This window comes from Perna viridis, chromosome 3 (assembly GCF_037379345.1).
Source record: "Perna viridis isolate PV_CMFRI_1.1 ecotype Kerala chromosome 3, ASM3737934v1, whole genome shotgun sequence".
NCBI classification, from domain to species: Eukaryota; Metazoa; Mollusca; class Bivalvia; order Mytilida; family Mytilidae; genus Perna; species Perna viridis.
Genome location: NC_142447.1, coordinates 40,130,670 through 40,145,727, shown reverse-complemented (window position 1 = coordinate 40,145,727; position 15,058 = coordinate 40,130,670). Strand labels below are relative to the sequence as shown.

Genomic DNA, 15,058 nt, shown 5'->3' with positions numbered 1-15,058 from the left:
TCATTAAAGAAAAAAAACAAAGCCAACTTACAGATAGTTCAGACTACTATGATGTCACTGCAGCAAGGATTTCCTGTTTAAAATCCTTGACTGCATCAGTTGCATCCTATTTCCTTGTCCAGTAATTGTATTAATTAATTAGATCCTCATTAAGATATATTTTGTTATCATATTTTTCCACAGCTCAGAACAAATTCCTTTGACACTGATTAGACATAAGTTTTCTATGAGTGTATGAAATCTATCAATCAGAATTTTTTCATAAGTCAATGAATAGACATTTATGCATATGTAATCATGGCAGAATCTCTTTACTTTAATAATTAATGAGACAGATTTATAGAAAAGAATATTTCATTATGAACTGGAAAGTGACATATTTTCCATGTAAATGAATTAGCCCACCATTAATGTCTTATTTTACATTATAGACAAGTTACCTTTAACATTTTCTATTTCAACACTTCTTTCTTTTTACTGCAATCAAAACATTTATTATGCAAATGGAAGAAAAAAAGCATCAATGAATCAAATAAAATTTTTGTATGATAAAATATCACTGATAGACATGTCTGATGAATATCCTTCTCATTGTTGTAATATGAACATGAGAAAAAAAACAACTGTATTAATTATTCATATAATGATAACTTACATTTAGTCAAATTAATGGAACCAAGATATAAATAAAATTATATTCTACACCACATAGTCCTGAAAAAATCAAAGTGTTTTTTCCACCAACAACACACTTGGATGATGTTCTAGTGTCAACAACACACTCGGTACATGAAAATCAGTAGGGAAACCTGACCTAACTGCTAAGCTTGTCAAATACTGAATGGGACCGTGATAGGCTATTTGTACCGAGATATGGTTCGACCAGGAGAGGATTTATTGTAACGTTATCACAATTGCTTACAAATATGTACTTAGAAACACCCTACAATCATAATGATGCTAGAATTTATTAAATCAGTCTTTTGATTAACTGAGAAACCTTACAGGACTTGTTACTCTGGATCGTATGATGATGATTGATGGTACAGTATCTTAAAAACATCAGATATTTACTAAATGGTTCTCTTGGTTCACTAATGGAATCAGGTGACTAATAAGAAAATAAGTATCATGCTGCCCATTGATTTGCATTGCCAACAGTAGAATCACCTGCTTAACTAAGTTTAATAAATTAGAAGCTAAGTGAGTGACAATTAAACATTTATGCAGATATTGAATGTTACCAAAGCTACCTTAAGCATTAGTTTTTGCTACCTTAATTTTTCCTCATTCTTGTAGAAAGAAAATGGGAGATTGTTACATTGTAAATACACTGAACCAGGGGTTAATTACTGTAAGTAACCAACATAAAGGACTTTTAATTAAGGAGTCAAGTTAAAGTAAAGGGTAGTTGATATGGTTTGAAGAACTGTTGTTAATCTAATGTGCTAGATTGTTTCATTTAGGTATCAAATATCCACAAAAAGAATGGGACAATTCAAACAAATATCCACAAAAAGAATGGGACAATTCAAATAAGTCAAAATCCAAAGTCATGGCCAGAACATGAAAACAGGAATCAAAAACAATCTGCATGCATCACTTAGGAAACCCAATAAAATAGATAACATTTATAAACTGATGATAAGAAAAATAAGACAAAACACAAAAACTGAAACAGTAAAGTCAACAAAATTCTGTATTACTAATTAACTTGTAGACAGTTTAAAGGACTCAAAATTGAAATTTCTTGTCAAAACTAACATTAAGTAATGGAACTATAATTTAAAGATACTCTCTGGTACACATAAGAAACATTGCCAAGTTTTGACAGTTGATGTGTTTCTTTAGGACATCACTGTTAGTAACATTGGTATTGTAAAAGTAGACCTTCTTTAGAGCATTATAAAGTTCTGAATGTAAAAAAAATTGAAATATTTAAATAACATGTTCATAATACATGAGCATAAAACAACACTTTGTCATAATTTACTTCAATGTATATATTTAGATGTTCTACATGTAGAAGAGTTACCATATATAGTAACTTGTGGTTATATAAATCATTTTCTATCATAAAAAGGTATTATTTGATAGGTACAGGTGACAGTATGGTAAAGTTATGGTCTACTCTAACCTTGACTATCAAACCAAAGGTAATTATAGTTCTATTTGATGAACCTTGAGGGCTTATAAAGCCTCCCAAACCTTAAGTCTACTCATTTAAATCAGAATCAAAAAACATATTCAAAGATAGTTCTCTTCTAACCCTTGAAGTGAACTCTAAAATTACGAAAACTGTTGAACCATTATTTCATTTATATTAAAGGGGATATGCTTGACTGGAAATGTTAAGTGAGAATACTTGAAACTAAAAAAAGAAAACAATAATCATATTGTCTAAAATTAATTTTAAAAAGAACTCCATTAACTGAACCCATTGAAATATCAAAAGATTTACCAATGATAGGTTAGATGGGGGTGGTTGTTATGAAGTAGGTTAATTCTGAAGAAGATTCAAGTTTCCACTTAAATCATACCACCCCACCCTACTAAAAGTAATTATAATGCATCATACGTAAACCCCAATTATGCAACTATGTCAAATTCTTTACAATTATGATACTGATCTTGGATAACACATGTGACCAGACTAAGTTAATGTACTACTTTACAGATTGATTGTAATATTTCCTTGAATGCATTCTTATGTCTACAAGCAATAAAGATTTAAAACAGTGAAAGTACCAGTATTCCTGAACCGAAATCTGGGTGCACCATGAGAGTCAGGGATCTAAAGTTTTCTAGAAACACCTAAATGGCTGGTGACCATGAAGAAATGGTTATAATCCAGGCAGACATCAGTTATGCACTAGAGACAAATTATTATAACTATTTCAGGGTTGTTTTTAACACTTACGATGTTGATTTGTTTGAAAAAAGGTCTAGATTCTGTGATGCATGGGAAAATGGTCTGTTGCCTGAAAATTGTCATTTCTGGCGATTTTTTGTCATTTTTCACCAGATGTGGTGCTCACCAGGGTATAAGACAGTGTCACAAGTGCAATTTTTTATCAAAGCTTGTTCCCTTTGATGGTCATTTAAGCCAAAAATTGTTCATTACAGTCATAAGACTGCAGAGAGGTCACTCATGAGAAAAAATGAGGATTTTTTGCAATTTTTTGCTTCAGATTGGCTTAAAATCAGAAGTGGTTAATATATGGGGTTGACATTGTGGGAGTGGTGAGAGACATCATTATTCTATAGAACCTAGGTGAAATGAAGCACAATGGATCCATTCTGCTGAGAACTGAGCCCTACCCCTAAAAAAAATCACAGTTTTTTTTTTGTGGCCTTCTTAACACATGACCTCTTGTTCAGCTGTCAAGTCCCTATTTTTTTATATAAAGTGGTATAAGCTAGCCTTATTTTAAAGCACAGTCACTCTGCCTGCATATGAAATCAAATTGTGGTTTCCAAAGCTAAAAATAAAATTACAAGAACACAACATTGGAAAATAGCCCATCTAAGGTTCCCAGATGGTAAGGGTTAGTAAGGAAAGTCAATAAATCTTTTGTGACAAATGGCATGAACATACATACTATTTGGTAATAGAAGTTTCACATTTTGTGTGGAGTCTTCACTTTCACAAAATTCATAAGTATACATACATCGATTCAGGTAATTGCTTATTTCATTTGACCCATATAAAACAGTCAAACAAACATGTTGCAAAAACTGATAACCCTATTTAACATATGTTCAAATTCTGTATGCAAATCTACCTAAAGTTTATGTTTCATTTATGTTTCCACCTATGAAGGCAAAAATTGACAATAAAGGCCATAATAAATGGAGACTAACCCCATTTACGAAAAGCTTAAAAATGACAAATACTAGCAAAATACATTTATATGCCAATGAAGACTAATCATTCCCCATGTTGACAGGAAGTATGCCACAACTCACCTTGAAATACAGGTAAACAAAGTCATACCTCAACATTTATAACAAGTTAATAATAAAACTGACATTGTCTTACAATGTTCTTGTCATTTGGTTGGAAAACAGTGAGGCTAATCGTATGTTTGGTTCTCCCTCAAGTCGTTAGCATGTTAAGGCAAGTCACATGTTAGGACATAAGAAGTAAATCAAAAATGTTTAGTTTCCCCCATCCCTATGGTAGGTAGGTAACACATGTTTGGTTTCCCCACCCCCATCCCTATGGTTGGTAGGTAACACATATTTGGTTCTCCCCAATCCCTATGGTTGGTAGGTAACACATGTTTGGATCACCCCACATCCCTATGGTTGGTTGGTAATATATGTTTGGTTCTCCCCCATCCCCATGATTTTCATGTGAAATTCACATAAAGGCTCCATTCACCCGAATTTCATGTGAACTCTGTCACTTAGTTTATTTGCTCAATTCAGGTGAAAATCATGTGAAATTCTTGTGAAAATCATGTGAAATAATATTGCCTGTGTAAGAGGCTAATCACATGTTTGTTTTTCTCTGCTCCTCTGATAAGCTATAGCTAACTATGATTGTAGATTTTATCCAAAAACTTAAGCTAAAGCTTTCTACAGATGCATCATGTAATAAAAATAATGCAAAATAATTTGATGTTTGTGACACAGACTTAAAAGAAAATCAGACACAAACTTAAGATTTTTATGTTTAGAAAATATCATGACATCCTTCTAAGCCTTATCTTACACCATACAAGAGTGCCAACATCAACAATAAGATCAATAAGATATCAAAAAGTTATATAGGTCAATATTCTACCACGACCTCAATAATCTCACATTCAGGAATTGATTCTTTGACTAATTAGATTAATATCTTAGTAAGACCTCTAGACATGCTGCCAAGAAGTGAGACTAAACACACCAGGGTAAACACACCAGAGTTAAACATCAGTAAAGTTCTGTAACCAGTCTTGACAGAAACACTGTTAACACAAATCAGAAGAATTTCTTCTATACTTGACATTACAAAATCACCAATGAATTATCAATGAAAATTGTCAATAATGAAAAACATTACAGACCTTGATACAAACAAAGGGATGTCCCTAATCTTCCATTTGTATGACTTTTAACCTCCTTAGATAAGTGTGACAAGTACTTGTAAATACACATGTGAATGTAAACTTATTGATTTTCCCATTAATATTCATAATATATGATGATTTTTATTGCATCCTCTATAGCAGTACTTGAGGATCATTATTTCCTAGGTATTTCAATGGGAAAGACAAGAAATAATCAGACAAATACAACAACAGGAAAGTTAGAAGTCTTGTTGTGGAAGCTTCTTTCAAATAGGATTTCCCTTTTAGGTATGATATATGAATCAAATGACTTATCACAAGGAAAAATGAAATAATTTATATAACTATTGCAATTTTAGGTGAATTTTCACATGAATATGTAAAAAACAGATTATAAATAATTTTAACTCATTTACAAGTAACCAACAGTCAAAAAGATGTTCTTTTTGTCTTTTTGCAATACTTTTTTAAAAATGGATTCGATTTTAAAAAGTAGAGCACTGAATCCACACCTAAATTTCTTTGGATGGAACATGACCACAAGCAACAAAATGGAGGCCCATGTTGTCAAACATCATACAAATCAACCTCATGTGACAAAATACAACTCCCACACTATCAACATCTACTAAAAACCTGTAGACATGTTTATTGAAAGTCTATTCAATGCTTGAACTCAAATCAATTTAAAAAGCTCTCTGAGAAAAAATCACCTGACACTTTTCAATACTTTTCTTTTTTACTAATGTTTGCTTTTATAAATGTGACATCAAAGAAAGTTTTAGAATTATCAAAGTACAAAGGTGCCAATATTCCAATCTCTTATGAACTTGAAAAAAAAGCTATTATTAAAAAAAGGATTTACAAATGTTATTCTGAAGATATACTGGTATGAAGCCAAAGGAAAGAATCAAGATGAGACCAAACATAAAAACAATATTTTTCAGAAACCGATTAGACTATAGGAATTTAGAATAAACATAAAACCTAGGACACTGTAACATACTGGAGTTGTAATATGATTCAGTTTCAATGGAGTACCATATTTACCATGTTGTTGAGAAACTCAGTTTTATCAGAATCTTCAAGTAGTATTTCCGTTAATCTTAGATACACAAGTAAACCAAGGCCAGTCACATTCTAACCTATCTTCCTGCAGAATGAAAAAATCAGGATAAGGTGGGCGTACCAATTGCAGATTTTATGAACAATGAATTTCTTAGAATTTTTTAAAACCTAAAACAACTAAAAAAAAACTGAAGTCAAGACTTGCAGGAATATGTATTACATCTGGCACAAATAACCCAGAAAATCAGGCTGTTCTATAGGAAAATGTATAACAGATAATTTCAGATGTCAGCAATTAATAAGGGAGAATTCCAATACACAGCTCTCTGGTTAACCACGACACACTTGTGAGATTTATCTCTTCATTTTTAATCCTGTTTGCTTCTATCACACTTGAAAATTGACTTCGAAATGAAGAAGTCTGCATTTGACAATCATTGGACTTGTATGGATAGGATGGACTTCAATATCTTCTAAATCACAGAACACTTAAAGGACGTGAACTTTTAAGGAGGAGATAACAGATAATTTACTGGAGGAAATTTTCTTGATCAGTCGATAAATCAATTGATAATTAAGCAACAAAAGGACCAAAAACAATGTCTGTTGAGTTTTTTCAACTTTCTCTTCAACCACAGTACTGTGTCTTGGCTAAATATACTCAACTCACCCTTTCTTCTAAAATCGTTTTTGACACGATGATTTTGAATTTTTTTTTTTCAGCCAAGTTCTGGAATTCAACAAAAAGATGAACAGTAACAAAAGTGGCTTGTTAATATATAGATTTTAAAGGTGTCAGAACATCAGAACAAAACACAACATGATCAGTAGATGATTATCAACATAGACAATTAACACAAGTCAAGAAAAAATAAGCATCAATTAAAGAGGAAAATAATGTAAATAAGTAATTATTGATGAGTTAACATCCTTCTGATCAATACACAATCATGGACAGGTGCTTGCTACTAATTTGCGACAGATGATGCTAATTATGGCCATCCTACAGAAAATAATATTCTCATTATAGGATTGTAATGGCCACACCAAGTAATCTGTATCCTTATAAATAACATCGGATTCCGGAGCAAGGAAATGGAAAACAGCAAGAGAGCTGTATCCTACAAAAACAAGTCATCTTTTCATTTATTTACACAGACATTCTCCTTTCCAACAAACTGAACCAAACATTAATTTGTCATAAATATATTCATTCCTTATGAAACGGTTGTTATTAAATGCAGTTTTAGGACAACAGCACATACTAAGTACAAGAATAAAAGATATATTTAAGTTTTTCTCCTTTAATCTTCTAAATGTAATTAAGAAACATTTCTGTTACAACCAAATTTCTCCTGTAGTCAGTAAAATCAAAGAAGTGCAACAGTACTTGAATATAGTACCAATCTTGTATATATAATCAAAATAAAACCTTTGAAAGGGAGATAACTCAAACACAAGGTCTGACTAACTACATGTATTGATCAACCACAAGAATGTAATATGAATAACAGTACCGTATATTTATCTTGAGATCAGACAGAAATCATACACTGAATGATCCACTACAAAAGGCATTGGTACTTAGTAAAGAAGTATAGGTATTTATAGACAATGAGTTACTAAAAATAGTTTATGTCATGACCTTATCAGTAAGTTCATTTAAGTTTAAATCTCCACAAAATTTGATTATATGGTGATAAGGGACTAAGCTTTAATGTTTCCTAAAGCATGTAGTAATCTGGCATTAGATTTCGTCTAACTAGTACACATATACTATCCCAAACACAACTTACCATAACAATGCATAGTCTAATGGCAGAGAGGAATCAGATTATCCATCATTAGAAACAACTAAGGAGAAACCTACTTGTTCACTAGAAATATGGAATTGAACAAGCATTGGTTCTAGGGAGGTTTTTTGTTTTGTTTTAAAGTCAATTCAAATGGTCGTTCTGGATAGAAACTTAGTTATTTACTTAACTGCAACTAACTTTACTTAAGGAATAACCAAATAGCTGATATATGAGAAATAGTACCAATTAAGCCAGGCAGACGTAATTCTATTTCCACTTAAACAAGAAAACATAACATTCAGTAATAAAGCATTATCTTAATAATATTACCTTCTTTCATTCCAACTTGGACACAAACCAAGCAAAATGCACTCTACTTTAACTCATCCATCAATAAACCTATTTCATGCCTATTTATTATTTAACCCAATTCAATTTTGTTATGTAAATTTTCATGCAAAATTTTAGTCTATTATCAACTTCAATAAAAGCGTGAAGCGAAGCGAACCAAGCTGCAAGTTCTTGCCTGTTCTGAAGTCAATTCTCTTTGAATATGAGAACAGGTATTTTTTCTCACTTGAGAGTCAATGTTTACATAGTGAGGTAAAAATATCTTTTGCTTGTCTAATCATACATTTATAGAGCTACGTTGATCCCGATTTAGCAACTTCACTGACTGTGGAAGGTTTCTAAATAGAAGGCTAAATATACCTAACTAATAATATAAATTACAAGTTTATCCAGAAGCACAAAGCATTCCGAACAAAAATAGATACTACCAAAGATAAATATAAATTTGTAGTAAAGTTATTTTTGTTTAATCTTTATTTTCATAAAAGCCATAAAAAGCTGGGTAATTTGTAGAGTTAAACATTTGATACTTGAATGGCAAAAGGAGAGAGTTAAAACTGCAAGAAAAACTGTTTTTTATTTCTGTTGGGATTTATACTTCATTCAGACAGGTAGATTTGTTGACATGTTATGAAATTAATTTTATAATTTTTCATTGTAAAACTTGAGATAATATTTTAGAAAAACTAATTAAATCACATTTTTTAAACCATAGAATAAAGCATGAGAGGATACTGTAAAGCTTTAGATTTTATGGCAGTTACATTTTCACTATTTTCGTGATTAGACTTCTAAAGCAAAAATTAAACTTTTGTGAAGATTTCTTCAAAGAACATTACAATGTAATTTTTAAAAGGCAGGGTTGCAAATTTAAAATTGCACAAAAGTAGGTTGATGGCTCAAACCGCAAAAATAAGACAGCACAATAATTTCCATGTTTACAGTAATATGATTTGTAACAATAGTTAGCAAACAAACTAGAGGGTTATGATACCAAAACAAACAATAATTTTTTGCTAAACATATAAATGATAAGTCAAACACTTGTAATTTGAAATTTTGTATTATCCATTATGGCATACCCCAAAACATATTCACTGGCTCATAGTCCAATATATCAACAAAGATAATGTTTCATGTACAAAATCAGTCAAAGTGAATTATGAAGGTCAGAGGTGCAGCTACTTGTGCCATTAAGTCAGTATCTTCAGAAAAATGTGATCAAAAGTCATACGTGATGTAACACATATAAACCCTATATAGTGGTGCCAATTAAACAATGTACTCAAATTTCTGGTATGTCTGACTACTGAAAAAAAAAAACTTTAACCTTTAGAGTGTGTAAGTATGGCATTCAAGCCAACAAGGCACGATTTTTTGGCACATGTAGCTAGTAAAGTATTTTTTCATACAATAAGATACAAAGTGAATGAAATATAAAAACAAGGAAATTAAAACATCTGGTCTGTTTATAAAAATTACAAGTAAAAATGGATAGATTTAAATTCTTAGTATCATGACTATATGTAGGTCTATGTAAACACTAATCACTGTAATTATTACAATGCTTACCACAATAGATTTTACTTCATCTCACTCAGGAAATTCCTTGAGAAAAATGGAATTTTGCACCCAAGTCTAATTTTCAGTCATCATACAGGATATTTACAAAGTCTCCAATGATTCTCTTCCTGTTTCAATTTTAAAGAACTGACAAGTACTGTTATTAACAGGTAAGATCAAGTTTAGACTATGACAACACAATTTGGTTTTCAACAACTATATGCACACTTTTTTTTTGCTGTGTAAAATTGAACAACAAAGAATAGATACAATATTGATTAATATGATTTAATCCTATATTATAAAACATGCTCTTGATAGTACAGCTGTTGTTAAAAGGAAGTAAAAAATGTGTATTGTTTATTCTCTGTTTTTTTCTTCATTTGTGTGCATGGTTTTGAGCTTGTTTGACTTGGTTTTTGATTTTTTGTTTATTTAATGGCTGTAATTTGATTTTTTTCAATTTGAAAGGCAGTCAAATCAATTTTACTATCTTTGGAACATAACAAACCATATTTTACAGTTTATTCAATACATATAAATATACTCTGTGAAAACTATGATTGAAAAATTACTTTATAAAATCTCTAAATAGCTGATAAACATGGTGAGATCAAGTTATATGTACTATTTGCAAATAACTGATTGTGTAAACAACAAAAGGACTTTTTACATTAAAATGTAGAAAGTATCAATAATAATTAGTATAAAGAACTGTAAAGGTAAGAATTGTGGTACCCCACTAATCTATTCTACTAGATACTCATTACCATCTTCTGGATGGTTGAGGTAAAGTTGGCAAGATTGTTGGATAGGATGGCAAAATTAAATATTTTCATATATGAATAAAAAAAAAGAATCCAAATGTTTTCACTTTGATACCCCTACTAATGTAATAATTAAATCTTGTCCCTCTGAAACAATAAAAATCAAGATTTATAAATCTTTTAAATCCTAAAATTTTATATTTCTCTCAAATGAAAAATTCAAACCAGATTAAAAAGCTGTCAAGTACTTATGTACCAAAGTAACCGCACAATAATCACAATAATCATAAGATATTAAAAAATGACTTTACAATAATATTAAATCATACCTTTTTTATCTTTAAGTTTCAACAGACAATAAAAATATCCAGATTATATAAGATTTAACCAAAACACAAGGAATCTGCCAAAACCTGAGGATGATTGCAAAGTTGCTGAAATGACTCATCCAGAATGCATCTTCTTCTACCTTACACAAGACACATGGAACTGTGTTTGTTATGTTATTACCTACCAAAGGTGTACTGGGGTTCCATATGGGATATCTCTTATGGAATCAAGACAGTGCATTGCTAGTCCTTAAGGAGTATGTTGATGGCATTGAAATAACATCAAAAAATAAAAGACTACAAACACAACAGTTTTATTACATGCATATAGATTGATTGGAAACAACTTGTAAAAGAAGCTGTACATCTTCATGAAATAGTTTTATAAAAAAAAAAACAAAAAAACAATTCCTTAGAATAAAAAATTGGTATTATCCATGAGGCCGGATGTGGTTACTTAACATACCTGTACGGTCAAACTATATACATATAACATGGGCTATTGACTGATCATGGAAATAAATAGCCAAAATATCATTTCGCTAAAATTTTATAAAATATCACTTAAGCACAGGAATTTTGTATTTCAAAAGTATTAAAAAGGGAATAAAACAGACATAAACAATTAAACTACAAATATACTTAAGTTTATTTCAATCAACTTTTTTACAAGCAACAAAATTAATATTTTGCTATCTTAAGTATAAAGCTATAAGAATATTTGTGTTTCAAAATCTGAAGTCAATATACAGATTTCATCAAATATTAATCAGGTCTGGAAACTCATATGGTTTAGCTTGTTGACCCCTAACCATTTAGGTATATGGTTATAACCCAAATTACATAAATCAACAGTCCAAATACCACTAAAGTCTCAAACAGTTATGCAAGATATTATACATGCTTACTGCATTAATACTGGAACAATAATAATGGACCGTAGATGAATATATCAAAGAGAGGAAAAACCCATTTGCAAATTTTTTACCTGATCTACCACTTTATCTTTTAAAAAAGAATTGTTTGGCCTTAAATATTAGCTAAATCCTAGTTATAAGAAGAATAAAAAAACAAATGACCACCATTTTACAGAAGCAGGAAACACTTTTCACAGAATTAAAAAGAAAATATGCAAGCATTGAAAAGTTATTGACATTCAAGCTAGACTATTTACACATCACGAAGCTAAATCAATGGGTTATTCTTTTTGTATCAACATTTAGCTAATGAAATTTTTAAAGGTTTGAAACACAGGCTATTTACTGAATCAATACAGTGCCATTATTCTATAAGCAACAGAGCCTGGGAATGACATAACTACCATGACTTCAATGGTAAAAATCTATAAAATATCACAAGATATAGTAGCTCCATGCTTACTTAGTATCAAATTACTGGTGAAGTTAAAATTTCAATACTAAATAAATCTGTCAGTCAGTTAAGAATGATGGGGGAGGAGGGGGGGGGTTAAAATAATTTTAAAATGTGAAATTTAGCCAAAAAATTAACATTTGTAAATTGTCATTAACACAAGAAACAGACTTCAGTGACAAATAAAGACCTATGAGTAGAAACCAATAATAAATGATAATTTTTATTTGAATTATTTCTTTTCAGTGATACAAATATCTTTACCAATATACCTGATCTACTTCTACTTCTTGTCAACCTCAAACAACTTGTACCCGGAACCTCCGCAAGTCAACTACCTTATAAATTACACTTATATCTTTCCCTTGTGGTTTTGGTGGATTATAAACTTGTTCTTATAATTGTGTCACCAAATAAAAGATGTTCCCTTTTGGATAAAATATATCAACTTTGATGGATGTATGGCATTTTAAATTCAATTTAATTAAAGTCTTTCCTCTTCTGAATAGAGTTATCTTAATTCTATGATGTATTTTTCAAAAAATTTATATAATATTTATGCACTACAAGTTTGTTTTTCATTTTATTTATTGATTTTTCATTAGAACTTAGTAAACAAGTATTTAAATCAGTGACTTTTTTTCAATTTTGCTAGTCTTATTGATATTTTTCCAAGATTTAATTTTGGAAGGTATCCAATAAGGTCAAATACATCTATCTAGTCTCAAGATGAAAAATGATTAATATAAACCTTTTCTCAAAGCTTCACAAAGTGCAACTCTCTTCATAAGTTACTAACAAAAAAACTTTTAACATGATATAAAATATTGCCAGATTTTATAATGCTTCAAAGAATGAAAGAAAGTGCTACGGAGATAAAAGCAAGTGAGATGTACAGTGTAGTTAATTAATACTGAAGAATCTGATTTGACAGATATATAGTAGTCAATTAAGTGTGTAACATTATCTATAGAGGAGGATCATTACATCTGACAACAGCCTCAGGTTAACCAACCTCTCTGTACCAAGATCTAATGGTATGTACACAGCCTAATCATCCTCATTAACCATTGTAAAAAGCACAAGCTCTAAAATGCCCTAAACCAACCTACAGGCAAAATTCTCTGCTCAGGTGACTCAGTAGAGGATTCAAAAGTCTATCATTAAATAATAACATGGCACATATTAAAAAAATATAGTTCACTCCAAAATAACTGAGACAACAGCAAAAGAAGAAAATGACAAGCTCCAGCTAGACAAGCTAGAATACAGTTAAATCACACTAGACAAAATATTGTGGTAAACAGAATGATGGAGGTTGCATGCATCCACTTCATTGATAATGTTAAAAACGGGAATGATCTTCTTACAGAGAAAATGAACATATACTGTTTTAACACAAAGGTCAAGATTAACATAGAAACCCTGCACTTTAAATCATCAACTTAGTCAACCAGTAAACACACTAGTATGTATCTTCATGCACTGGTAGAAAGAAGCCATCCTCATAGATCTTTAAAAATGGGTATTTCGGCAAAGTAAAAATAGCAAAACTTTTGGGGAATCAAGTTGAATTCATTCACTTCAAGTAACATAAAAAATGTAAATGCATACAAATATATATATATGCAAATGTATACCAAAAACATTGACAAGGAAACTGCTAGACAATTAACTTGATTTATAAATTATACAAAAATTGAAGAAATAGAACAGCATTCCTGAATCTAAATCGGGATGCTCTTTTACATGTGTAACCCACAGCTGTCTCTGATCTATCTTCACAAACTTTAAACTCTATAAGAATAGGGCCTAAACTGTCAGTCATTTTTTTCAGTTATGCTCCTCTAAGCTAATATATTGCCAGGCAACCAATCCACCAAGTAACAAACCATCAATGCTTTTAACATACATGTGGGAACAGAATAAAACAGCTAATGATTGCATACTCACATGACAAGGGGCTAATCCTATAATAAAGTGTAGCTATGTCACCCTCATACAGAACATAGCTGCATAGAAATGAACAATCAATCAACAAAACTTCCCACCTAGATTTTGTTACAGAGATCCATCTTAATCCAAATGACATCAGGATTACCGAACCATAATCTGACCAAGACTAATCAATATACGACCCATACAGGAGTATACATCACCTATCCTTCCACTCCCAATCAGCTAACCCGCTGCACAGTGCTGATTGGTGTCGTTAATTGGACATATATATCCTAACCAAATTCCGATTCTTCATTCACTGAGGCTTTTCTCGGAACAAAAATCAATGAAAATCTGATGTTCTCCTCATTAAAAACAACGTGAAAGAAATAAAGTATAGATGGAAGTTAACAGTCTTATTTCCAACCTGACCACCTACGCAGGCCTGTCAATTCAATCTGCTCCTTTACACAGCTATTTGGATAAAACAACTTCAGAATAACATACCTAAATTACACTTCATTTTATATCATTTTGTAAAATTTGACTTCACTTGATCTTGCTAGCTTGGCTTTGAAAAGCAGTTGGACACCATTTGTATTGGAACTTAATTTTCAGAAAAACAAAATTACATTTCCAAACCAAATACGACAACAGCTTGTGGTCCCTTATTAGAACAGGAATTGTAAATACCAGACAAAGAGCAAAGTTGAGCAAGCCAGTACACCAAATTACTACTCCTACAACATCACAGAGTGGTACTTTATAGATTTACATATGTCAATGTAATTCAGGAAAGATGAAAACTGGCCATG

At 31.0% G+C, this 15,058-nt stretch overlaps 1 protein-coding gene and 1 long non-coding RNA gene across 9 annotated transcripts in view; one reads left to right on the top strand and one right to left on the bottom strand.

Moving 5' to 3' along the window:
- Positions 1-15,058, bottom strand: part of LOC148622232 (myocyte-specific enhancer factor 2C-like) — a 67,082-nt gene that overhangs the window by 28,858 nt on the left and 23,166 nt on the right. For 2 of the 7 annotated variants that reach the window (XM_088571924.1, XM_088571925.1), the window contains exon 1: positions 10,935-11,071. The exons of 2 other annotated variants lie outside the window; for them this stretch is intronic. Coding sequence is in view for 1 of the 5 variants with exons in the window: in XM_088571919.1 (XP_088428045.1) it covers positions 656-657 (2 nt within the window). In the remaining 4 variants the exon portion in view is untranslated. Of the gene's footprint in view, positions 1-655; positions 812-5,057; positions 5,205-9,847; positions 9,967-10,934; positions 11,076-15,058 lie in introns of those variants that run through there. 3 more of the 7 variants (XM_088571921.1, XM_088571923.1, XM_088571919.1) reach the window with 3 other exon arrangements.
- LOC148622233 (uncharacterized) lies at positions 8,754-12,810 on the top strand. 2 transcript variants are annotated; one of them, XR_015920606.1, is made up of 4 exons: positions 8,754-8,886; positions 9,877-10,008; positions 10,951-11,191; positions 12,552-12,810. It is a non-coding gene; the product is annotated as an uncharacterized LOC148622233 (long non-coding RNA). The 2 variants fall into 2 exon arrangements; XR_015920605.1 differs by lacking the exon at positions 12,552-12,810 and having other exon boundaries at positions 10,951-11,243.